The 27,570-nt window shown below is 34.3% G+C and overlaps 1 protein-coding gene across 1 annotated transcript in view; it reads left to right on the forward strand.

The window, feature by feature from the left end:
* LOC124989192 (triadin-like) overlaps nucleotides 1–13,674 on the forward strand; it is a 151,370-nt gene extending 137,696 nt beyond the window's left edge. The window contains exons 22-24 of the mRNA XM_047559164.1: nucleotides 6,515–6,556; nucleotides 8,441–8,476; nucleotides 11,272–13,674. Coding sequence (XP_047415120.1) covers nucleotides 6,515–6,556; nucleotides 8,441–8,476; nucleotides 11,272–11,399 — 206 coding nt within the window. The 3' untranslated portion in view covers nucleotides 11,400–13,674. The remainder of the gene's footprint in view (nucleotides 1–6,514; nucleotides 6,557–8,440; nucleotides 8,477–11,271) is intronic.
* The last annotated feature ends 13,896 nt before the right edge of the window (nucleotides 13,675–27,570 follow it).

Below are 27,570 nucleotides of genomic sequence, written 5' to 3' on the forward strand. Positions count from 1 at the left end.
TATAAAATATATACCTCTCAATGTCACACCCACAGTGACACATCTTTTCCATCCATACCCTACCTGCCTATATTTACCACTCAGTTAATGCCTATCAGAAATTAATTCACTGATGGAGTGAAGGCTCTCATATTCTACTTAGTCTCATCACTGTTCCTTGTCTCTGACCCTAATTCACTTGTCAAATCATTTTGGCTTTTACTGCTTATCTTCTGAATCATTGCAGTCACTAACTAATCAACGCGCCCTGATTTCTGTCATCCTTTCTTTTTACTTCTACTAACAGATTAAGTTTTCCAAAACTTCAAATCTTAGACCACCTACACACAAAATGTTCAATACTTCTTCCCCTGCAAGCTTAGATTAAATTTCAAACTTCTGAGCTCAAGAATCTAGAGCCTCTAAGGCCCAAATAAAAACTACATTTAAAAATTTTTGTATCATTTTCCTGACTTACTGGAGGTTGCAACCTAATCTGACATTCCATGTTCCTAATGTTCTTGACTTCTAGATTTGTCTGCTCAATCTCTTCTGAACTATTCTTCCTCCCTCTAACTATTCAATTATTTTTAATCTCTTAGAGTTCTTTTTAATGATATAGCTTCCATAATACTCCTTTGATTTACATAAGAGGAAGTAACCAATACCCCCTTGAAAACATCTTCCAGGTATTTTGCTCACTGCCACATACTACCTTGTAGTCAAACTACCTTCTACCTGTTTGGGTACTTGTCCATTTTCTCTATTTAATTGTAAATTACTTCTAAGTAGCATCCTATTTCCTTTTGGTTCCTTCAGGGATCATTGCAAAATGCTTTGTAAATAGAAATGGAATAGTTGAGTGGAAAGAGTGAGGAAATTAGCTTTGTGTCCTTCTCCAGTGCTGTTTAAAATGTGTTGCTTCAGGGAAATTCTCTTTTGAATGCTGTGTGTTTCCAAGATGTCTTGTAAAATGGTAATTTTCTACATATTTCCTACGTGTATTGTGTCACTTAGATGAAAACAAATATGTGAAGTACCTGGCATAGTAAAAGAGCTCATCACAGCTCTTAACCATTGCTGCTGAAACAGTATGTTTTAAATCAACAAGTTAAAAGGAAAATGTTAAGGTAATCGCTTCATGAAAATAGACTGAAATGTTTTAAAATTTATTTAAAAATTTACTTTTGATGTTATAAATACATAGATTAGACCACAAAGTATGTGTGATCAGTTATGCCCTTTTATGATTAAGAAATAGAGATTCCAACCACCTGTGAGAAGCACTACATGTTTCTGTGAAGAAAACTTTGACAAAAACCTACCTAGAAAATAAAAATGGAGCCAAGATTTCTTGTTAAGAATGATAAATTTGTAACATTTAGTTTAACATTTGCAAATTCACATATCAGGCTCATGTAATTAAAAATACACGTAAATGGACAACATATCTACCGTTAGTTCACACAGTATACTCCATGTTTCCTCATATCCTTGGAATTCCTCAGTCATATTGCCATTTGAGTATATGCCCCCCTCAGCGCATGCGCACACACACGAACACAATGTATAATCCCATTAATGCCAATATGTTGACTCTTTATTCTTCTCATGATCCTCTTAGAGCCAAGACTACCCTTGACTTTGTGGTGGTCAAGTTATAACCTAAACCTTTCCAAGGACTCTACCTGCTCTAAAACTTAAACACTTGACTTCAAATCAAGTTTGAAATAAGTAAAAACTTTTAGGTGAAGGGTGAAGAGAATTTCTGACTTTTTCAGCTTATTACACTTCACCACAGAATAATATTTTTCTTAAGTGTTGAAACAGACAATGTTAAATAAGGCAGATGATGGAATTGGAAAGGAGAAATTCTCAGTTAATGAGAAGATGCAAGTACTAATGGAAAAAAAGAAACAAGCATAATCCAGGCTTCTCTATCATGATTTATGTATTGCTTTCACCCTGTAAGCATGTAAACACCCCTGTATCTGTAGCCCCAATTTGGTAAGTATAAAAGAGTTATTTAAAGTCCTGTACTTGACAGTAGTATAATTAATGCATTATTTTAAATGGTAGCCACACAGATAAGACATTCCATCTGTTTGTTATCCTTATTGTAGAGCATCTAAACTTTAAATGGCTAGATTCACTGATATCTGAGGTTCCTTTGGGATTAAACATGAATGAAGAATGGAGTCTACAAATTCCAATGTCAAGATCATGCATTTTTTCTTCATTTTTTGGAATATGATTACCTAAATCACTTCAAGTGGCTAAGCAAACAAAACGGACATTATACTTACCTCTTCATCGTCATTATTTTCAAAGACAACTAAGTAACTTCTACTCATGCCCACTGAAGAAGAACACAATGTTGGAAGTGAGAGAGACTCACTTAGCATCTTCTGTCGTTCATAAAGGATGGCAGAACCTCTCCTTCGTGTCTCTGCATGAATGCATGACTTGTGTGTACCTTGACTTTGTCAGAGCCTGCCTGAAGTTATGTGTAAGCAACATAATGTACAAATTCTGGAATCAGGAACAACTGCACAATCTTGGGAACAGAATGCCTGAATCTGAACTTCATTTGCTATATCTGACAGTTCTGGGCCCTTGAGTACCCTCTCTGGCCTTCAGTGGTCCCACCTATGGAATAGGAATAGTAATGATAACTTCCTCACGGATTTGCTAAGGAGATGAAATATGTCAGTTTTCTTAAAATGCTTAGAAAAGTGACAGGTATACTGTTTGAGAAATATATATAAATCCTTGTTCAAGAGGTCTTGTTCTAGGCAGATTTGGGATCATGTTCTGGCTCTGCCTCTTGCTAGTTCTATGAACTTGGGAAACTCAGCCCCTCTGTGCTCCATCTCTGCAAGAGATTCGGCACAAAAGTTCTTGCCTTCTGGGGTTGTTGTTATGAGTGTATGGCTAACACATGAAATATCTAATAGGGCCCAGCAGGTCGTGTTAAGAAATATTCATTAGTGCTGTGACCATTAAGAGTGATGATCTCACAACACAGAGGTTTGCCTGTTAACTCAACACTTATCACTAATAAAATTTTTCACACCATCTTGCCTTCTTGGTCTTGTTTTCTACTAGACTTTTGCAACTGCATTTCTGGTCCAACATTCCAACACAAAGCCATAGAAAACAGCTTTTCTTAGTCCTCAAGGGATCTGTGCCTCCTTGGGACTGGGTCTCCTTGTGACCGGGTATATATCACTATCTTCCTTCAACTCAACCAGGATATTGTAATATCCCTCGTTTAGCTAATATTTCATACTCACTTGAACTTAATATTTTTAATCTCTCTGGGAAGCTTCATTTACATTCAGTGCCTTCAGTGATACCTAGTTGCAGAAATACTTATTTCTATGTTGACTATTAAAATACTTAAACAGTTTTTTTTTTCCCTCTAAATCCATTCCCTCATATTCTAGTCTTACTTTTAAAAGAATACATCTAAAATGCTATTTGTCTCCTGAACAACCTTCATTGGATGAGAAATTCAACAGAGACTATTCAGCCTGATATATAAGACCTTTCTCATTACAATCTTAACAACATTTCTAGAACATTTTCCAAATCCCTGAATATCCTCTGTTCTTTGCCATCTCTAGTCTCTCTCAATATTGTTGTCTTCTCTTTAGAATCATCACTTTTTTGTCAGAGTGTTTTAAGGCCCATTTCAAATTTGACTTTATTCAGCATCATCTCCTTGACTGTCCCGCCCGAAAGCAAATCTCTCTTTAAAATTCCTTGGGTACATCTTGATACTTCTTTTGGTGTTATGATTGCACCTCTTCAGAGTCAAGTACTTGTTTTATCATAACCACTCCTCAAGCAATGTGCAACTTGTAAGTGTAAATGGACTGTAAGTGCCTTATTCATGTTTTTCAATTCTGAACAGTGACAATTGTAGTGACTTATCCTAGTTTAGTAAATTTTTGCTGCTGCTTTGTTGCTTACACAGGTGTTCCATCTACATAGCAACTGGCCCAAGCCTGCAGTTTACCTTCTACCCTCCTTCCAATTAGCTTGAGGAATTCATGCATTACTCAGTTCCTCCCTTACAGTCAACAACTTCCTTGTAAGAATACAGGATTGGAAGGACACAAGTTTTTATTCTGTTCATATTTATTTCTCTAGGGAAAACAAGTGAATTCAGAGAATAGGTATATTGATTTTAGGTGTACTATAATCTACAAAAATAAAATATATGTTTCTGTGGATAAGGACCATGCATTGACGTTACTTTTACAGATCTTCCATAGCAATAAGCAGGTTTTTTTACTAAAAGAAATTAAGATATTCTCTTTCATTTAGGTATTCAGAATTTAAAAAAAAATAAATTCTGTATTATTTTGAAACATCACATAACCATTTATATCTTTCCTTTATTTATAGCTGTTGACTGAACAGATTAAGGCCATTGTCCTTTCATCCAATATTTAATTAAGTCTGTATTTAAACACTCTTTAAAATAGATCAAATCAAAACTTTAGCAATCCATTGTAAAAAAAAAAAAAAAACAAACAGCAATTTTTTTGGTTTCCCATTTCCTTCTTTGCATAATCACATTTCTTTCCATAAAGGTCACATTTCCTTCTTATTAGAGAAAATTTGCATACTACCCTATTTTACCCCTTTTCTATTTATTAGTGAACATCTGGTATTCAAAAGCTAAATAAATAATACAAAGCTAACCCTCTTTTACATAATTATAAGTGCTAAAGTTTGTGATGTAAAGTAAAACATTATTCAATTATGTTGTTAGAATTATCTATCTTAAAATTGCTTCCACATTATTCCAATGTGTGTCTGTAAGTTGAATGCAGAAAAGACCAAGTGATTTTCATAATACAACTTGAGTCATTGTTTTTGTATTTGAGCTTTAGTTCAAATTTTATTTCTTTTTCTGCCAGTTTCATATAGGTATAATTGACACATACAAATTGCATATCTTTAAGGTATGCAATGAGATGTTTTCATATATGTATACTTTGTGACATTATTATGAAAATCAAGGTCATTAACATATCTGTAACTGCATGTAGTTACTCTGAGTACGTATGCATGTGTGTGTGCATCTTAGAAAATTTCAAGTATAGAACACAGATGTATATTTGAACATATACTCATAAATGTGGTTGTGGGATTATATGGTAGTTATATTTTTAATTTTTTGAGAAACTTCCCTGCTTCTTCCCATAATGACTCCAGCAACTTACACTCCCATCACTAGTGCACAAATCTTTTGTCCAAATTTTGCCAACACTTGTTATTATTTGCCTTTTGATAATGACCTTCTTGTCAGGTATAACATGATATAGTTGATTTCATTTCCATGATAATGATATTGAGTACATTTTTATGCACCTGTTAACCATTTTCTCTGTTGTCTTCAACAATTTTTATCTATTAAGATATATGGGTTCCTTATATATTTTGAATATTAGTCTCAAATCAGATGCATATTTTTGCAAATACTTTCTCCCATTCCGTAGGTTGCCTTTCTAGTTTGTTGATTAATCCTTTTGGTGTTCATAACTTTTGGGGGGGATGGGACTAAAATGGGGGTTGAATTCAGGGGAACTTTACCCCTGAGCCACATTCCCTGCCCTTTTATTTTTTATTTTGAGACAAGGTCTTGCTAAATTGCTCAGGGCCTTACTAAGTTGCTGAAGCTAGCTTTGAATTTGCAACCCTCCTGCCTCAGCCTCCTAAGCCACTAGGATTACAGGTGTACAACACTCTGCCCAGTGCTGTTCAGAAGTTTTTTAGTTTGGTGTAGCCCCACTTGTTTGTATTTGCCTTTGTTGCTTGTGCTTCTCCTGTCATTTCCATAAAATCATTGCCAAGATCACTTTTAAGGAGTTTTCCCCTAGGATTTTTATGACATTGAGTCTTAATTCCTTTTGAGTTGATGTTTGTGTATGGTGTTAGATAATGGTCCAATCTCATTCTTTTGGTGTTATATCCAGTTTTTTTTTCTGACACCATGTATTGAAGAAACCCTCCTTTCCCCATTGTGTATTCTTTGCTGCAGATTAGTTGGGCAACACTTATGCCTGGGTCCACTTAAGGGTTTTGTAAAATTGCCAAAAGTGCTAACATCCCCTAATCAGTCTGTAGGTGGATACTTTTTTGTCTTGATCTAGCCTGCATATGTGTATGCATTTGCTTCAAATTTCCTAAATTTCAGATGTAATTATGGTTTATGGAGGGTTAAAAATGATAGGAGGAGAGACATGGTCACTTTGGCTTGGATGGGAAGCACTGCTGCAGACTCTTCCCCTGACTGACTCTTGCCAACCTGTGACCCTGGTGGAGCACAGTAGCTCTTTGCTCCACCCTGACTCCAAGTTGGAGAAGTGCCTCTTGTCAGAAGGCTCTTGTGGGAACCCCTAATGCTAAGTTTATAGATTAGGAGATTTGTGACTCTTAAAAACCTTTTAATACAGTATTTCCAATTTGAGAAAACTTAAAAATGGACTAATTCATGTGTCCTTACTCTATCTTGTAGGAGAAGATTTTGAAGGAGTACCAGCTCCAAAGAAAGCTAAAGGTGCGTTTGTTATGGTTGATTCATTTGCACATTTTTCTCTCAAGGCTGATGTTTTGTCTGTATTGTTTTATTCAATATTCTTGATCTAGTCCTCAGCTTTTCTAGGCAAGATTTACATGGTAGACATTTTTTTAAATAAAAATCTTTTAAATATTATTTAGGAAATACGTCTCCTTGCAAATCAAAGGAACTTATTTACAACTAATTATCAGATATATTTGTTGACTAACCTGCAAGAGCATTCCTTCATGGTTATCATTTCATAAAGGAGTACAAAATGATTATTTCACCAAGCAAGACTTTTTACTAAGAGAAATTGAGATGGCATCTCTACTAGCAGCACTACCATAAAAAAAAAGGAAGAAAGGGAAGAAAAAGTAAGGATGGAGAGGGGAATGAAAAGGGACAAAGGAAAGGACAGGAAAGGAAGGCAGGACTCAAGCCCTCTAAAGCCCAGGACGGGCACTCAGAAATACTGTTTACCTCCAGACAAAGGATTTTAGGTCTCTCCACAACAAACTGTCTCCATCTGAAAAGTGAGGGTATGAGCAAACTTGATGAGTTTTTACTGTTTTCTGAAAGTTTCCTCATTTCCTATTTGGAATTGATATAAAAGAGTGCTTTCTATTTTACTTCCAAGATTTTCTGTGGACAGCAAAAGTTTGCTTAAGTTTGCTTCTTCCCATCAAAGTATAAGTGCTGTAGTCATACCCAGACTTAACTATGTGGAAATTTCTGTGTTGATAAAAGCACAGGAAATAAATTGGTACTTAAGTGCTGTGAAATAAAAGCTGAGATTTTTACTTGTTTTAAGACACTTTTCTGAGGAATTCATGGACACTGTTGATGGGAATGTAAATTAGTACAGAGATTAGTACTGCCCTATGGTATGGAGATTGCTTTTAAAACTAAAAATAGAACTACCATATGACCTATCAATCCCACTACTTGGTATATATCCAAAGGAGATTAAATCATTAGACCAAAGTGATAGTGTACTCCCATATATATACTGCACTATTAACAATAGCTAAGGAGGGAACAAACCTAGATGCTAATTAGCAGATGAATAAATAAGGAAAATGTGGTACATAAACCCAATAGAATATTTCTTAACCATAAAAAGGGGTGAAATCCTGTTATTTGTGGCAACATGAAGTTATGATGTTAAGTGATATTGGCCAGACACAAGAAGACCAAATGTTCTCTCTCATACTAAAACCTCCCTCTCATACAAGAACAGAGTGGAATCAGAATCACTAGAGACCAGGAGGGGTAGGAGCTAGGGAGAAGGAATGCAAGAAGTTGCATAAGGGGACTGACAAAGTTAGGGAGTAGAGATTAGTTTTGGTGTTCTATAGCACAGTAGGGTAACTATGGGTTAAAACAATGTATGATATATTTCAAAAGATTTGAAAGAGTAAGAAGTTTGAAAGAGTAAGAAGTTCCCAACAAATAAAAATGATAAACATTTGAAAAGATGGAAGATTTCAGAGTCAGATTCCTCTGTTAGAATATCGTAAGTCTAAGCATCAAAGACCTCTGCACAAGAAACAAATTATTGTCAGCCTGTCCTCATCTGTAAATGTCCCACACATTGGGGCCAGTTTTCTATCTGAGCAATTGACCTAGCATGCTGCTTCCTCTTTCATTGGTTCTTTTCCTATTTCTGGCTCTTGCCCATTAAATGTTATAGGGAAAGTCTGAATATAATCTGAAAAAAATCCTAGAGTGTGCTATAAAGAGGAAAAGTTACTCCTGTTTCTTTCTTATTGTGCTCTAGTGTAGACTTTCTCATGATATTATTCTCATGATTATTGTATGTATTCATACAATATCTGTAAGTGTGTGAATATTTACTTTCACCTATTTTGTATCCACTAGAAACTGAAGACATGTCTTCTCCAAAGAAGCAAAAAAGTGAGTTTATAATTAGATTAAAATTATAAAATTATCCCATATTAAACAGGCTATGTATAAATTTAAGTTTTAGACCTTTTCAAAATGAACATTATTACAAGAAAAAGACTTTTAGCACAGACAAGAAGAATAACATTAAAGTAGGTCATTTATATTTCAAAGAGAAGTTTGTCATTTTTTTGTGCCAGGCAAGAGGCACATAGTTGGAGGAATTACGAATAATGACTGAAGTGGCATTTATCTCAAGCCATTCTACACTGTTCTGATCCTGGGCACTCTAGCTGAACCCTGCTTAAATGTGTGTTACTGTCTGCTATATAATAGATCAGTTGAAGTGATATGCTGAACTTTTTTATATCAAGTAGAAGAAATGTAGAAATAGGTTTTAACAATTCAACTGCTTGAAAATTCACTTCTAAGATTCAAAGTTCTTATTAATTTTTTTTAGGTATATGGAAGGCTCTTAATATTCAGTTTTTGGATTCTTGATTTTAGAATTCATTCATATGCAGTTACAAAATTCAGTGTTCAGTTACTAGGATTCTTATTATCCCAGTACTTCTAAATTAGACATTTTTGTTCTGAGTGTAAAATGCTGTAAGTTTTGAATCTACATATGTATTAAATAAAATCACCACTGGACAGATTAGAAGAAGTGACTTTTGAAATGCATATAACTGAAGTTAATGCCTCAGTTTTATTTAATGCTTTAAAGGTAAAGAAGTAGACATTATCTGAGGAAATAATGCCTTTGGGTTCTGTATTGCTTCTCATATTCATTTTTGCAGGAAATCACTATAATGCATTTTATAACAATAAATGCTTCTTATTCTGCGTTAATAGTTTATTCCCTAAAAAACTATTGAGTGTCTACTATGTTCCAAGTATTGCTTTAGATGCTGTGACTACTGCAGCAGATAAGAAAGATATCAATTATAACACCTCATATAATTAGGTTGTAAGAAATGTAGAAAAATTATCTTGTGATACTTTTGGGTATTATTAAAAAAATTCCAAAAGAAAATAAATTATATATTGATCTGCATGTTTCCAATGTATACAGCAACACATATCCAATTGATAACCAGTGATAATTTGCAGCTATGTAACATAGATATTTGAAATCTCTTATTTCATAAATAAATGTTAAAGCAATTCAACAGGAGTAAAGGTCTTATACCAATGCCAATTTTCTGGTTGGGATATTGTACTATAGTTTTGCAATAGACTGCCTTTGGTGGAAAATAGGAAAGCATCTAGAATGTCTCTGTATTACTTTTTACAATTATATATGCATCTACAATTTTCCCCAAATAAAAATTTTCATTAAAAATAAATAAAATATTTTTTAGTAGAAAGGTATCAAATATTTTAAGCTCACTTGAGGAATTTATTACATAAAAATAATACTTCCTATTTCCTTTTTATTGTGAAGTAGTTCTATATAGCCTGATATACATGAGCCTTTTATATAAGCTCTAAAATTTGCAACCATAATGATATTTACATTAATAGTGTATTCAATGTCAGTTAAGTACATGTGTCAGGACAGTGCCCACATCTAATAAGACTCAGGTGGAAAGCAGCTAGTCTTTGAAGGACATTTTTTGCACGGGTTCTGCTAAACCATCTCTCTCTGGTCTGTCCAACTCCCCAAATCCCATACCTCTACACGTTGGGAGGAGGAGAGTTGTGTTACTACCTCTGTTTGAGGCTAGGATAAAACAGAAAATAATTCTAGATCAGATGCTGTGGAAAGAAGAAAAACTAAACATAATGTTTCTCCAAACTAATTTCATTCCTGAAAACCAAATGATAGAGGTTACTGAGTCACTGATAGAATCAGATTACTCCTCTCTGCTTCTCTCAGTTTCCTTCTACCCATGCTTGGCTTTTCCTGTTTCATAGCCCTGAGTATCACATAGATTTGTCCATCTTTCCCATCTCCCATGTGATCACTAACTGGCTTTTTCTTTTATTGGCCTTCTGCAAAAAGTCTACAAAATGTGGTTGTTTGGAAGAATACAAATGAATAGCATGCAAAACAGTGGAGAATCAGAAGGTGCTCAGGAGAGTAGGGAGAGGATAAGCTCTCCATCTCCTAACAAAGCTGTTTCCTAGAAGTGTGACTGAGTCCAGGGTGACTGAGTCCAGAGCTCACGCTAAATCCACTGCACTTTTCACCCCTACTTGGCTTTGATTATCCTGTGTTGCTTTCTCCTCAGAGCTGCTACCTGGGAACATTTCCTAAAAGAATAATTACTAAGCTGCCTCAGGAGAGCTCTTTAGAGTGAAAAGTAATGGAAAATTTCAAGATTTTAAGAACCACAAGCCCTCTGTGACATCATAAAACACACACACACACACATACACACACACATACACACTTGTGTTATTTTGAATATTAATAAGCTCATGTTTTGAAATCTGTTTCTATGGAACAGTCCCTATGATGGCTATGCACATCAATAGATCCTATACACCAAGCATTTTGATATTCTAGGATAAGCCTTTTTTATTATGATTTACTAAGGGACTTACCAAGAAGGATTCTAAGCATCTTACCTGTCTTGACTCATGTAATTCCCACATTTCTGTAAGGTTTGTGTTTTCTCGATTTTATGCATGAAGATTCCAAGACATAGAAAGGTGCAGTTAGAGATTGACTTGCCAGTAATTTGTGCAGGTAACTGTGGAGCTGAGACTGTATCTACTGTGCCATACAGCCTCAGTCCTCTAGCTTTGTTCCTACTCTTATATTCTGCTTGTTTTAACAATCATGCTCTCCTCCTTAGGTCCCATCAGTTTCTTCCAGTGTGTTTACTTGGATGGGTACAATGGCTATGGATTTCAGTTTCCTGTCACTCCTGCACAATACCCTGGAGAGAACTCCGGCAAATCAAATTCTCCAGGACAGAAGTAACAGGGACAGTAGACACACATGCTTGACCCTTACAAGTGTTTTAAGATGATGAAAATGAGGTCTTCTTTATTCACAGTGGTGCAGGCAGTAGAAATCATGCAATTCAGATAATTTTTTGTATAACATCTTATACTTCTGCCTGATGTGGAAAGAAGGTGGTGAAAGGGGTTGAATAATAAACAAACATGTTGAAGGGTCTGATGATCAAGAATATAATATTAGTGTGTTTGTTGCTTTGGAGTAGGAGATGCTTGTATTTTTCTATTTCTACTCATGGGAAGGTTGCACACAAATTAGTTTAAAGTTTACTTAATATTGGTCTTTTAAATGTGATTTATGCAATTACAAAATGAATTTCCTGACATCAGTTTGATATTCATTTTTAAATGGTAATATAGACTGCATTCTAAGTTTAAAGGTACAAAAGCTTATCTAAAAGTGACTTCTGTGTCATGTGGGTATCTAAGTTCAATTTACCCAATAAGTTGATGCTGAATAGTTTCATTCTGTTCATGTCTGTTTCTATTTTAGTTGTGTCAATACTCTAGAATGGATAACAGTTGCACCAGAACGCAACAAGTTCCTTGTGATATTCTTAGAGCTCAGAATGTCTCTGAACTTTAGACATGAAAAGATGGAAAATAAATGCTTGATGAATCTTATCTCTAAGATTAATCATGAACTACAATTAAGACATTCACTCTAGTAGATATACACCTCCAATTAGGCAGGTCTGCTGAGTTATTTGCTTGAAATATAAACAAATGTGATGTGGAATTTTCAGATTTCTCCACACTGTGTCTTAATGAAAATGTCACCTGGATGGAAGTTTAGATCAATGACTAAACCTGGGTGAGAGATGCAAATATATTTTCATTTCACTTAAATACATTTTCTTGGTGAAATTAAATGTTTTCTTTTTCCAAAATGGAAAAATATGAATGCCATCAAATTTTAAGGAGCACAATTTAACTATAGATGTCTTCATGAGATATCTTACTTGCTTTCAAGTTGATGGGTGATCATCACCCATGACATGTATGACGATTTTTACTTGCTTGACAATATATCACTGGAAATGACTGCTATGACTTTGTCATCTTCCTAATGATACACACACTCATGTTCTTACAACATTTTTCTATCAACTCTGAAAGTCACGTATCTGCAATCTTGTTATACTTCCAGTTGCAAATGAACTTATGACAAAGTAACTCAAATAATTTGAGTTATTCTTTCTGGTGTTTTAATGATCTTAGCAAGGTCTAAGCTAACCAGAACCTATAGTAACCAAGTGATTTATTTTTAAGGACTACAACCAACTAAGGTTGTTAAGACTCAGTATATGATCAGTTTTACAAAACTGCTTAGGTTAGGTCATCAGTAATACATTCACTATTACTAATGGATTTTCACTGACTTTTGTGAAAGAATTTGGTCTTGGACAGATAATGGGAGATCCAGTTCATGCCACAAAAGTCAACATTACAATAAACATGATTAATAGCACACTTTGTTGGGGGTGCGTGGAGAGTGACCTAGAAGTGTATAATTTCAGGTCTGACCTGATAGTACCATCTTCCAAAACCCTTCATGTATTGATATTAACTTATGAGTAGGATAGTAGATAATGTTTATTGCTCAACCATTCCTCTATCTGTTCAAATTACTAGGAAAAGGAATGAGAGAAAATATGATAGCCATCTTAGGTCTCATAGCACAGAATGATTTATTCATTGAACGGCTATCTTTCAATGACTATATATTGAGCAGTTACTCTTTCTATGATGTGTTGGGCACTAAACTGCATAAGAAAAATACAGTGTTAAATTCTATTCCTACTGCTATCCTGACATAGTATGTGACCTTGAGTAAACCACCAAATGGACTTTATTTTTCCTCTGTGGGTAAAATTGGGATATCAAGACACAAAGCCTCATATCTCACAGAGGTATTATGGAGACTGATAAAATATATTGATATGGATATAACATTTAAATAACTTTGCAAAATAGTACTTCTGGATATGGAACTGATTTTCTCTCTGAGAGCTTTTCTATATTACATTGTCATTTCTTTCACTCTCATTGTGAAAACTGATTAAAATTAAAACATAGTGTACTTTATTGAAATTAGAATTAAAATAAACAATTTTAATGTAAACAGCACTAATAATAATTATAAAGTTTTATCTGATTCAAGTCATAATAGCACTTTAGATATATTATCTAAACTTGTCATCTGTATGTTTTCATCAAATAAAATCCTTTTGATCCTTTAAAATTTGATGTCTTACATTTTAAGAGAAAAATAGAAATAATTGACTGGGTCTTTTTCTTTAATAGCTTACCCATAGTTTATGACATATTGGTTCATTGATAGTGTTGTGTCATACATGCTTATATATGCATGCATTTAATAATTGCTTACTTCTCTATTTGTCCAGTTGGTATGAGCTACTCTCTCCCTAGTCTACTCAATACCTGCATCCCCTCTTAGTACTGGAAGGTATGTAGAAATAAGAAGTAATTACCAAAAGTTTTAAACATTTTTAGTCTTCATAAAGCCTGCCAAATCACTGTTCAAATGGGACTTTTTGTAATTAACCCCTTGAAAATTGCCTCTGTGTTGACTCATTCTGGTAAGTCCTTGTCAAAACTTCATAGAAGTATTTCAGAACTGATGACCCTGCCTATTTAGTGATTCAGTTTATTTTCTTGAATAATTTGGCTGAAAAAAAAGCAGATAGAATGACAAATACTGCCTATAGAAAATTCATCTAGTCCACCTGGTGCATATAGGAAATAAAAATATTTCCTAGAAAAACTCAAATATTTCCCAAAGTTATTCAAGTCAAGAACAGACCTATAACCTTAGTTGATTAATTCCTAATGCCCTTGACTACTTTCCTCAGGCATTACTACACCATTGGCTCATTTTTTCCAGAATCCCTAATCCATCTTTCAAACTGTAAGTTTTAGAAATGTCATGCTCTATAGGAAAACTTAATTTTTCTGCTTGAAAACTGAAAAGAACCATAAAACTATGTCTTATTCACTTAGTGTAGAAATTTGAAAAAATGAATCTTGAGAGGTTAGGTAACATGATTAGGGACACCTTGCTTATTAGTTGCAGAACTACATTGAAAACTCAGTTTTTTTCTTAATCCTGTACATATCCTTCCTGCCCTATGTGACTCCATATGATTTCTATACTGTCATAAGAGCTTCCTTTTATTATTTTCAGACTTTATTTATACATGGAAACTGAGCACAACTTCCCCCAACTGGCCTCCTGAGAACTTCTTTGTTCTCCTCCTTTTAGAATTTTAACAATGCTATTCTGGTACTTTGCCCCTTGTTGATCATATATGCTCATAAAACATTTAGATGTTCCTCCAGATATTTTCCTTTGTGTATAAAATGGATTTTATTTTCCCAGACTGTTTAATTACAGGAAAAGTCACTAGTCATTTCATTGAAAATCCCCACATTTTGACCCAAATAAAAAGGAAACCACAATAACTCTCTTTATTCACACACTTCTCCAAAGATGAAGGTAAACAATACAAGAAAAACAAATGATTACAAAACACATTGAACTCAGAATAAATTGAGTTATTGCATATTAATATTTAAAAATCAAGCCAATTCAAGTAAGAAGCAGCTCTTAGTGAAATGGTGAGAGCTACAATAGTAATTCTTGATTTCTCATACCACTGCATTGACTCCAAGTCCTATGCTCTCCCTAACATCATCAATTTGCTCATCTGTGCTCTCTGTTGAACTTGTAGCATGAGCTAATTACTTGTATTGAGTCATTAGTGCAAATTTTGTTTTTTAACTCACAACATCCGAAGCACTATTAAATAGCTTAATAGCAGGTCAGTAGACTAGTCCATGCCACTGAGTAGATCTGCCAGCCCTGTGTTTTGAGAACCAGTGTGCTGTGGTGGAGAACCCACTGGACAAGTATCCCTCAAACCTGAGGATAGACTCCTGCTAGAAGTATTATCTAAATAAAAATGAATGTTCCTTCATATGCTACAGTGACTTTTATCTTTGTTGAGGTAAGTACCATGTATGGCGATGTTGCAAATAAGGCCATTCAGCTTTGTTATTAAGTGATCCAAATATACGCTGCACTGAAGATCTCCTGTTGCTGAGTGGTGTGAACCAAAGCAGTAAAAATCAAAACCACATGGGCATGAATGAAAAAGGGAACATGGCCATTGGTAAAAATGATTTTGCTTTCACAAAAAATATTTCAGTGCTTCGTGTCATTTTTGTGGAGTTTCTGTGATTCAATGACAACAGAATATCATTCAAACCACTGACTCAGTACTCTGAATGAATGCTGAGATGGAACAGTGACTCATGTACCCCAAGACACGGCCAACAATTTCAGTATTCATTAAAATGTCTGAAGGTGTTCCAGAAATGTGTGAGTGAAGGTTGTGCTAAAGTAAATACTACCTGAAGTCTTTGCAAACCTTAAAACATTAGGCAAATGTCTTTCGCTCAGGAAAGGGGTATCTCTTTCTGTCTGCCTTTCTGTCTCTTACACACATAAAAATACACACGCACACACACACACACACACACACACACACACACAGATCTCAATGAGAAACTACTTGCATATGTTTACTGCAAACATGAACACAATCAGTATGTGTTAATGAATGGAAAATTCATTCTTTACAAAGGATGTAATATTTTATACAAGAGTAGACAATTTCAGCAATTTTGAAAAACAATGAGCAAACAAATTATTTTCATCATGGGAACATTTATGTATGAAAGAATATTTTAAAATTGGAAATATATGAATCTTGTTCAAAATCACAATGGCATTACAAGTACACATGGAAAGTAACCTTTCACCTCAGTTCCCTGCCCACTCAACTACATTCTATTACAAATCACAGTTATAGTCTTCTGTATCTATTCTCTGCAGATACAAATGAAAACAAATACACATTTTTTTACATAGGTATTACATATTATAGACATTATTTGGTATGTTCCCCTATTAAAATGGATTATTTGTTTACACCAGTATATGTAGAGCTTCTTCATTAATATAGATAGACACAAATGTAGGTGGATCTCGTACCCACAATACAGTGCATATGTTTCAAGTACAGAATGAGATGCATATAGGAGAACATAACCTAGATAAAAATACAGAAAGTCAATAGACCTCCAAAACCTCAGTCATAAACCAGTCAATGCCCCCTGTTATCACTATTCTTATTTCTATCATCAAAGAGTTATTTTAAGCTTTATATGAATGAAATTGTAAATTGCCTAGTTTCTGTGCCAGGTGTTTTTCCTGAGTATTGCATATGTGAGACACTTTCACTTTGTTGCATGTACAGTGTTTTATTTTTTTTATTGCTTCATAGCATCCATGTATGTTTATACCAAAGAATTTATTTTAAAATATATTATATGAGGGAATTTAGATTGTCTCCATTTTTTACTATTAAAAATAACACACTGTTAACATTCCTGCTAGTGTCTTTTACTGTATATATGTGTACTTGGGGGGAGGCAATGTACACAAGAGTAGAATTGGTGGCTTATAGAATAGGAGAGTGTTCATCTCTAGAAGAGAATACTAACAGTTTTCAAACACTCAATAGTCAATCAAAGGAGAAACTAAATCAAATTAAAAATCAGAAATAAATCAAAATGTCCATGAATACAAATCGTATCTCCATAATAAGCTGGAATGTTAATGGTCTAAATTCATCAATCAAAAACATAAACTGGCAGATTGGATTTAAAAATAAGACCCAACAATATTCTCTCTCCGAGAGACTCACCTCATAGGCAAAGATAGCCACAGACTGAAAGCAGAAGAATGGGAAAAAACATCATTCAGATGGATCATTTAAACAAGTAGGGGTTTCTTTTCTCATATCAGATAAAGTGGACTTCAAGCAAGATTTAGCCAAAAGGGACAAAGAAAGACATTTCATACTGCTTAAGGGAATAATGCAGCAACAAATTATAACAATCATTAATATATGTGCCCCAAGCAAAGGAAAATTTACGTACATCAAAAACTAACCCCTCTCGATTTGAAGAATCAAATTGATCACCATGCAATGATACTGGGTGACTTTAATACACCTCTCTTACTACTGGGTAGATCCCCCTGCAAAAAAACCTAACCACTTTTTCATATATCTGTTAATTACCTGTATATCTTCTTCGGTAAAATGTCTGTCCAGTTCCTCAGCCCATTTACTGATTGCATTCTTTGTATTTTGGTGTAAAGTTTTGTAAGTTCTTTATAAATTTTGGTGATTAGTGCTCTCTCTGAAGTGCATGTGGAAAAGATTTTCTCCCACTCTGTAGGCTCTCTCTTCACATTATTGATTGCTTCCTTTGCTGAGAAAAAGCTTCTTAGTTTGAATCCATTCCATTTATGGATCCTTGCTTTCATCTATTGTGCTTTAAGAGTTAAGGAAGTCTAATCCTAAGCCAACATGATAAAGATTTGGGCCTACTTTTTCTTCTATTTGGTGCAGGCTCTCTGGTCTAATTCCTAGGTCCTTGGTCCATTTTGAGTTGAGTTTTGTGCAGGGTGAGAGTTAGAGGTTTAGTTTCATTTTAATGCATATGGATTTCCAGTTTTCCAAGCATCATTTGTTGAACAGGCTATCTTTTCTCCATTGAATATTTTTGGTTCCTTTGTCCAGTATGAGGTAACTGTATTTATGTGGGTTTGTCTCTGTGTCTTCTATTCTGTACCATTGGTTTACCTGTCTATTTGGTGCCAATACCATGCTACTTTTGTTACTATTGCTCTGTAGTATAGTTGAAGATCTGGTATTGTGATACCTCCTACTTTAGTCTTCTGCTCAGGATTGCTTTGGCTATTTGAGGTTTCCTATTCTTCCAGATGATTTTGTGATTGCTTCCTCTATTTCTATAAGGAATATTGTTGGGATTTTAATTGGAATTGCATTGAATCTGTATAGTGCCTTTGGTAGTATGGCCTTATTGATCATATTAATTCTGCCTATCCAAATTACCCTAGGTAGATGTATTTACAAGAATGGTGTGAATCTAAATCATATAAAAAATGATTTTGGTAGATCAGAGTTTATTCAAGGAGATAATTATAAGTAATTTCAAGTGATAATTTTTACAATTCCTTAAAATAATTCATTTTGGCCTTCGTGTACAAGCTTACAACTAAGTAGTACATCCGAATGCTACTATATTCTACTAGGTTGAATTTCATTCATAAAATAAATATTTTAAAAACTTAAAAAAACTAAACAAAGAAACTACAAAACTAAATAATACAATAAATAATTTAGACTTAACAGACATATAGAATGTTTCATCCATCAGCAAGCAAATTCACTTTCTTCTCAGCAGCATACAGATCCTTCTTGAAAATAGACCATATTTTAGGTCACAGAGCAACTTTTAGCAAATATTAAAAAATAGAGATACTACCCTGCATTCTATCAGATCATAATGGAATGAAATTAGAAATCAATGATAAAATTTAAAAAAACAGAATGTACTCTAACACCTGGAGACTAAATAATATGCTGTTGAATAATGAATGGGTAGCAGAAGAAATCAGGGTTAAAATAAAAAAAAAATTACTTATAGGTAAATGAGAATAGCACTACAACATATCAAAATCTATCAGACATTGTGAAGGCATTACTGAGAGGGAAGTTCATTGTACTGAACTCTTTCATTAAAAGAATAGAAAGTCAACAAATAAATGACCTAACATTACATCTCAAATCCCTAGAAAAATAAGAACAAATCAACACCACAAGCAGTAGAAGATAGGAAATAATTAAAATCAGAGCTGAAATCATGAAATTTAAACAAAAGAAACAATTGAAAAAAATTGACAAAAACCTGAAGTTGGTTCTTTGAAAAAAATAAATACAATTCATAAACCCTAAGCCACACTAATGAAGAGAAAGAGAACAAAAACTCAAATTACCATATTTTGTGATGAAAAAGAAAATATCATGATGGACAGTGTTGAAAAACAAGATAATCAGAAACTATTTTGAAAATTTATACTCCAGTAAAACAGAAAATCTTGAAGACATCCACAAATTTCTGGAGACATATGACCTACCCAAATTGAATCAGGAGGACATGCTCTATTTAAACAGATAAATTTGAAAATATGAAATATTAGATGGCATCAAAAGTCTACCAATTAAGCAAAACCTAGGTCCAGAGAGATTCTCAGTCAAGTTCTACAACACCTTCAAAGAAGAATTAACACCAATACTCCTCAAATTATTCTGTACAATAGAAAAAGAGGGAACCCTTCCAGACTCATTTTATGAGGCTAATATCACCCTCATATCAAAACCAGAAAAAGACATCTCAAGCAAAGAATACTTCAGATCAATATCCTTGATGAACACAGATGCAAAAAATTATCAATGAAATTCTGGAAAATCAAATACAAAAACATATTAAAAAGATAGTGTACCATGATCAAGTGGGGTTCATCCCAGGGATGCAAAATTGGTTTAAAATACGGAAATAAATAAACATGATTTATCACATCAATAGAATTAAAAACAAGAATTATATGATCATCCCAAAAGATGCAGGAAAAGCATTTGACAAAATAAGCACCCCTCCATATTCAACACACCAGAAAAACTACGGATAGTAGGAACATACCTCAACATTGTAAAAGGTACCTATGCTAAACCCAAGGTCAATGCCATTTTAAATGGAGAAAAATTGGACGCATTCCCTCTAAGAACTGGACAAGGATGCCCTTTTCACTACTTCTATTTAAAAGCATCCTTGATATTCTACCCAGAGCAATTAGAGAAAAGAAATTAAAGGGATATGAATAGGAAAAAAGAAGAACTCAAACTATCACTATTTGCAGATGACATAATTCCATATTTAGAATATCTAAAAAATTCCACCAGAAAACTTCTAAAACTCATAAATGAATTCAGCAAAGCAGCAGGATATAAAATTAACACTCATAAATCAAATGTATTCCTATACATTAGTGATGAATCTACTGAAAGGTAAATTAGGAAAACTACCCCATTCACAATGCCTCAGAAACAATAAATACTTATGAAACAACCTAACAAAAGAGGTGAAAGACCTCTACAATGAAAACTACAGAACACTAAAGAAAGAAATTGAAGAAGACCTTAGAAGATGGAAATATCTCCCATGGTCTTGGTAGGCAGAATTAACATTGTCAAAATGACCATACTATCAAAAGCAATATACAGATTTAATGCAATTCCTATTAAAATCTGAATTACATTCCTCATATAACTAGAAAAAGCAATCATGAAATTCATTTGGAAAATTAAGAGAATAGCCAAAGCAATCCTTAGCAAGAAAAGTGACGTAGGAGGTATTACAATACCGAACCTTAAGTTATACTACAGAGCCATAGTAACAAAAATTTTATAGTACTGGCACCAAAACAGATACACAGATCAATGGAGCAGAACAGAAGACACAAAAACAAACCCACATAAATACAGTTATCTCAAAACAAAGGCACCAAAAACATTCATTGCAGAAAGCATATCCTGTTCAATCAATGGTGCTAGGAAAACTGGAAATCCATAAGTAGCAAAATAAAATTAAACCCCTCTCTCTCAGCTTGCACAAACTCAACTCAAAATTGATCAAGGACTTAGACACTAGAACGGAGACCCTGCACCTAATAGGAGAAAAAATAGGCCCAAATATTCACCATGTCAGCCTAGAATCTGACTTCCTTTCCAAGACTCCTAAAGCACAAGAAGTAAAATCAAGAATCAAAAAATGGGATGGAATCAAACTAAAAAACTTCTTCAGAAACAATCAATAATATGAAGAAAGAGCCTACAGAATGGGAGAAACTCTTTACCATATGCACCTCAGATAGAGCATTAGTCTCCAGGATGTATAAAGAACTCAAGAATCTTATTATCAAAAAACCAAAAAAATAATCCAATAAGTAAATGGGCTAAGGAAGTGAACAGACATTTCACAGAAGAAGAAATATAATTAATCAACTAATATATGAAACATTTAACATCTCTAGCAGTGAAATGCAAATCAAAACTATACAGATTTCACCTCAATGTAGTCAGAATGGCAATTATCAAGAATAAAAGCAACAATAAATGTTGGCAAAGATGTGGAGAAATGTTGCTTTTCTTGTGCCCGACTAGCTCTGATGGGGTAAGTGGCCCAGAATCAAGACTCAGACTCTGGGAGTTGGGTGGAAGCAAGCAAGTGGCAAGCAGCCTACAAACTTGTTTATTGCAGAAGCACAAGAGAATTTTATAGTTCCCTTGACCAATCATTATTTGCCACGGTTACACCTTTGTCCTATCCAAATTGACATCCTTTTCTTAGGTTTCTCAAGTCCTGCCCTTTGGTTCTCTTGGTAACATTGATATCAATTTGGGGAAGTTGTGTACTTTCCCAGATGGCCGGAGCTGAACGCTCCTTCCTGCAGGTTTTCCTGTCAGGCCTGTATGTGGGAAGGTTTTCCTTACACACTTGAGATGTTCACTGCTGCCAGTCAAGAACTAAGATTTCTCTCAACAGGGAAAAGGTACACTCATACATTGCTGGTGGGGCAGCAAAATGGTGAACCATTATGGAAAGTGGTATGGAGATTCCTCAGAAAACTTGGAATGGAACAACTATTTGACCCTGTTATCCCACTCCTCAGTTTATACCCAAAGGACTTAAAATCGGCATACTATAGTGACACGGTCACATCAATGTTTATAGCAGCTCAATTCACAAACTATGGAACCAACCTAAGTGCCCTTCAACAGATGAATGGATAAAAATGTGATATATATATATATATATATATATACACACACATACACACACACACACAAATGGAATATTACTCAGCCTTAAAGAAGAATGAAATTATGACATTTGCCAGTAAATGGATGGAACTGATGAATATTATGCTAAGCAAAATAAGCCAATCTGGAAGAACCAAAGGTCCAATGTTTTCTCTCATATGTGAAATGTAATTCACATAAAGGAGTGGGTGGTGGTGGCTAGGGAAGAATAGAGGGGAGGGGGTATGGGATAAGAAGTATAGTAGAATAAATTGGACACTATTACCCTATATGTGTATATTCTTATATGACTCTACATCATGCACAACCAGAAGAATGAGCCATTTATACTCCATTTATGCATGAGATGTCAAAATGCATTCTACTGTCATATATAACTAATTAGAACACATAAAAATTTATCAGCTTCACGGGTGACTAAGTGAGCAATAAATATACAATTTGTTATGTCACAATTCTGAAACGTTACTTTTAAAAAATGTTTAATGTTAATAGTTGCTTACTTACTGGCTCTACGGGGAAACAGATCCATCAAGAACTAATCAATTTAACCAAAGAATTTGGGTAGGTGCATGTATAAGCAGGAAATGTTAAAAGGATGCATGAAATAAAGGACTGGCTAATCTTCTACAAATACTAAATAAAATTAAAAATTAAACATCACTCAAAAAAGAGTAGAATTACTAGCTTGTGGAGTAGGAGAATATTCATTTCAGAGGACAATACTAACAGTTTTCTAACTGATTGTACCAATTTAAGGTCCATCAACAAAAGATAAAGGCACCAGGTGCTTTAGATCATTGACAACATTGGTTATCATCTATTTTACAATCCAGATGGCATTCGATTTATTCATGTTGTGTAAAGAAGAACTCAAAACATTTTTTCCCATTAACATAGAGACAACACAGCCCCATTTGCTGCAAGACTATTATTTTTTCCATAGGATGATGGAAATGTCTTCATTGTAAAAGAGATAAAATGTGTATCTATGAGTCTGTTTCTAACCTATCTACTCAGTTCCTTTGGTCAATTTGCATATTCAGAGACTAAAACTGCATGGTATACTTATGGTAGCATCACAGCAGGTGATGATGACTAAAGACTTACTCATCCCAATGCTTTTTCTTCATAGGGGTCTTCACTGTCCTTCACTTTCTGATATTGTCCTTCAGACACTTCTCTATTTCATTGATATTTGCTTTTGTATTTATAAAAATGGACTTCATGTTTAATTTGTTATTTTTCCTGACTTAAGAGAGAAGATTTTCACCCTTAATTCTTTTTTCAAATGTACACTAAGTGTATGTGAATATATGTATAAAAAACGTTTATAATATATGATTTTCACTTCACAGACTGCTTTAGCATCCAACACATTTTGCCATATTTCATTAATTATCATTAAGTTGAAAACAATTACCTATTTTCATTGTGACTTTTTTTTTTTTACATCACAGGTCATTTAAAACATATTGTTTTATTATGAACAATTATGAATTGCTAGTCATTTTACTGTTTGATTTAAACCTTAATTCCAGTGCGATTTCAATCTTTTGAAATGCATTGAGATATTCTTTATGGATCAGAATGTTTTCATTTTGAAAATAATCATATGCGCCCTCACTGATTAATAAAATACTTACTTCATAAGGGATTTTTTTCTATTGTCTAGTTTTGCTCTTTTCCCCCAGTATTTGGCCTAATTTCTTACATTACCTTTTTGATGTCGCCACCTGCGGCAACAATAGCATGGGTATTTATCGGAGGTGGACTGGAAATAAACTACTTCTATTCCTGTACTGCTTCCTTGCTTGTTCGCTTATTCCCTAGCTTATTGAGGAAAAAGAGCTTGCTTGATTTTAGAGACAGAGAGGCTTTGAGAGAAAGATAGGTTTTGCTTATAGAAAGAGAGACTTTGCTTTTTGAGGAAGTTTTTAGAGAAAGAGAGGCTTGCTACTCTTATCAGAGATCTATTTCTTCTTAGAGTTCTGCTGTTTCTTCTTAGAGGTGTGTCCCGCATCCTGTGAACTAGGTGCTATCTATCTGAGGGCTAACTGCTTCTTCTAGCTGCTTCTTCTCTCTGCTAGAATCTGCTCTTCTCTGCTAGCTGCTGCATTTTTCCTTCTACCTACTGAGCGCTTATATTCCCTCCAGGAGGTGGAGGGTGGGGCCACGCCAGTTGAGATCAGGCGAGGAGCCAGCTGCCCTATCACGGCAAAGGTCAAAACGAGAAGGCCCGAGCAGGAGCACTCGGGAACACCTGTGCACGCATTGTGTGTGTGGACTTAATTGAATACGACCAATGATAAATCACCTGGGTGTGCTTATATTAATCAACCTCCTCACTGCTGATGTGATCAAAACAACCTCCGGCTGGCTACCAGGCGCCATCCCGGCGCAGCCCACATGGCACAGCCCCCAACATTTTGAAACCTGAAAGATTGTGGAGTCTCTGGGAGGAGCAAGTGCCTAAAAGGGAAATTGCAAGAAGAATGTGTGGTTTAGTTCTATCCTCTGTGATCATGGACCCTGGTTTCCAGAATGCCAGAGCTGTCTTGTCAGTCTAGACACCCCTGAAAGCATCACCTTGACATCTATACCTCATGATGTGACTTGTCATTTCCCTTTAAGTTGTAAGGCATAGGTGAGTGTGGTGCCCACTCCAACATCTTTCCCTCTTTATCTAAGACTTGACCTATTGTTTCTTGGCTGCTGACCTTGCTTTTTATTCCTCTGAATGGTATGTTGTTTTCAACTAGTTTTACAGTTGTTTTCAGCAAGAGGATTGATTTGATAAAGTTACTGTAACATGGTTGTAAGGAAAACTGTCCTCGTAATTTCTGTTTTACTTTTGTACAGTATTTCAGGGTATGGATGTACCATCCTGTATTGAACTATGCTTCAGTTATACACACACCTAGGTCATGTCTAATCATTTTGCTATTATGAACAAGATACAATACATAATATTGGATACAGTGTATTGCACACAGGCACACATGCACACACACGCACAAAAGAGTGAGGGCATATTTATTGAAGAGGCATTTTTATTTTTTTAATAAATATGCCTTTGCAAGTTTATAAGGGAGTAATTGTTTCACAGTGAAGTTGCTGCCAGTCATTGCTCTCTCTGAGGGCTGAGTTCTTCACCATTGTTCACATTCCGGGTGAGGCTTTCTCCTGGGTGTAAATGTTTGTTGTTAGATTTTGAGATCTGCTGAAGTAGGTCCCTCCACATTCTATAATTCTGAGTACTTGTTGCAAGCATTCATAGAGATTTCATTGGCATCAGTTATTTTGGCTACATTTATGCATGATTTTGACTTTTCATATTGTCATTGTTTCTAAGTTTTGCTGAAGGAAGATAAATAATTTCGAAACTTTTTCTGTTTGTTTTATTTTCTTTGTTGTTCCATGTAGTTTCCAGAGTGTCAAGATTTGGAACTCAGCAGTTGCCATGTTTCCTTCAGAATGAGAATGAAATCAATTTTAAAATAAGTTTGAATATTTTAATAACTAGAAAACAAATTGACCTTTACAAACTAACAGTATCCATTGCTTATATCAATCTAGTGACAAGCTTCTTGTTATTCCAAATGAGCTATTTAAAAAAACGTTGTCTAATAACCTTTCATTTCTGTAAGAGTTACAAATTAAAATTTGTTTCTTTTCAAATAAGGTTTCAGTGTAAATGAGGAAGTTATCCATAGTTTTTTAAGAAATGGGAGAAATTTTAATTAATAAAATTAAAATTGAATTTATAAAATTAAAATTTAGTCATAGATATATGACTGTTAAGCAGTAGTGCAGTAGTTGTTTTAATAGGTCATTTTAAAAAATCTGATGTCTGCCTTTCAGAGCTCTAGAAATAATGCCAATATTTGATCTCATCATGAACCATATAGAAAAATACTTTAAAGAACTCAAAAGGTCATGATTCATACCATTAACTCCCTCATCTTTAAAATTGTAACTTTGATGTGACAATAGTCTTTAGTTCTTCTTAGTTCAAAAGAATCTTTGCCTAAACTTATGAAAAGTTCCATTCACATTTCATTTTATTCAGTTTTGAAGAGTTCATAATTCCTGGTAGTGAGCTTATAATATGCATGTCTAAAATGACTTGTCTGGACTGCTTAGCTCTGTTAAAGCTATTCAACATAAAAAGGTCTAAAATAACTTTGGTTCATGCTGTTTTATCCTTTCTAATGAAGTTTGCTATTATAAAGTCCATTACAGATTTTTAAAAATCACTCACTACAAATCATTAGGTGGTTGAATGGCAATTAGTGATTGTCATTTGCCTCAATGATTTCCTATGACTTTTTGCAAGACTGAGTAAAAATAAGACATATTTAATGTAATAATTATTTAGAACACATTTTGAAGAATGACATGACATTGTGTGTAAAGGGTCACTGCTTTATAAAGTTTCTTTACTTCAATTATTTCCTGATTTCTTTTGTTAATGAATTGTCAATGATATGTTTTTCATTTAAATGTTTAAGGCAGTAACTTGTTAAATGTATAGTGATGTGGGCCCGAAAGTTCATTTTTCTTGAATAATCTTTCAAACAGAAGACCTCAATCTTGAGTGAGTCATGAGGAGAAGGGGATACCAACTACTGTCCACTTGTGGATTCCCCTTCTTAAACTCAGAAATGTGGGCAGGTCAAGCAATGCAAAGAAGGAAGAAAAAGACATGTCAACTTCCACTGAAACTACTTTCAGAATCAGTTAAGTTTATATCAATGTTTTGGAACGTAAGTTCTCTTTTAAATTAATTTTTTATTGGGATAAAAGAAATAGGATTAAATTGTACATGTTAGCAATACTTTCTTCTTCCTTTTGAAAAGGAAGATATTTGATTTTTGAATCAATTCTGTGATTAAATTTACCAATAAGGAAATAAATATTGTCATACTTTATATTTTTTGGACTTTTTTATTTCCATTCTAATAGTCATATCTTATTATGGTTTTAATCTGAAATTTTCTCATGATTAATGATATGGCACATCATTTCATATGCTTATTTTCCTATTCAAATATATTGAACATTTTTAAACTGGTTTATTTTCTTACCAATTCTTCAACAATATATATATATGCATTATGTCAAAAACTGGGTAATTTATAAACAATAGAAATGTATTGCTCACAGTTGTCCAAGATCAAGGTACTAGCAATTCATTGTCAGTTCAGATGACCTCTACCTCATGGGTAGGGCCTTCTATGTGCCCATATATGGCAATAGGGAAGGCAGCTTTCTTGGGCCTGTTTTAAG

This window comes from Sciurus carolinensis, chromosome 7 (genome assembly GCF_902686445.1).
Source record: "Sciurus carolinensis chromosome 7, mSciCar1.2, whole genome shotgun sequence".
NCBI classification, from domain to species: Eukaryota; Metazoa; Chordata; class Mammalia; order Rodentia; family Sciuridae; genus Sciurus; species Sciurus carolinensis.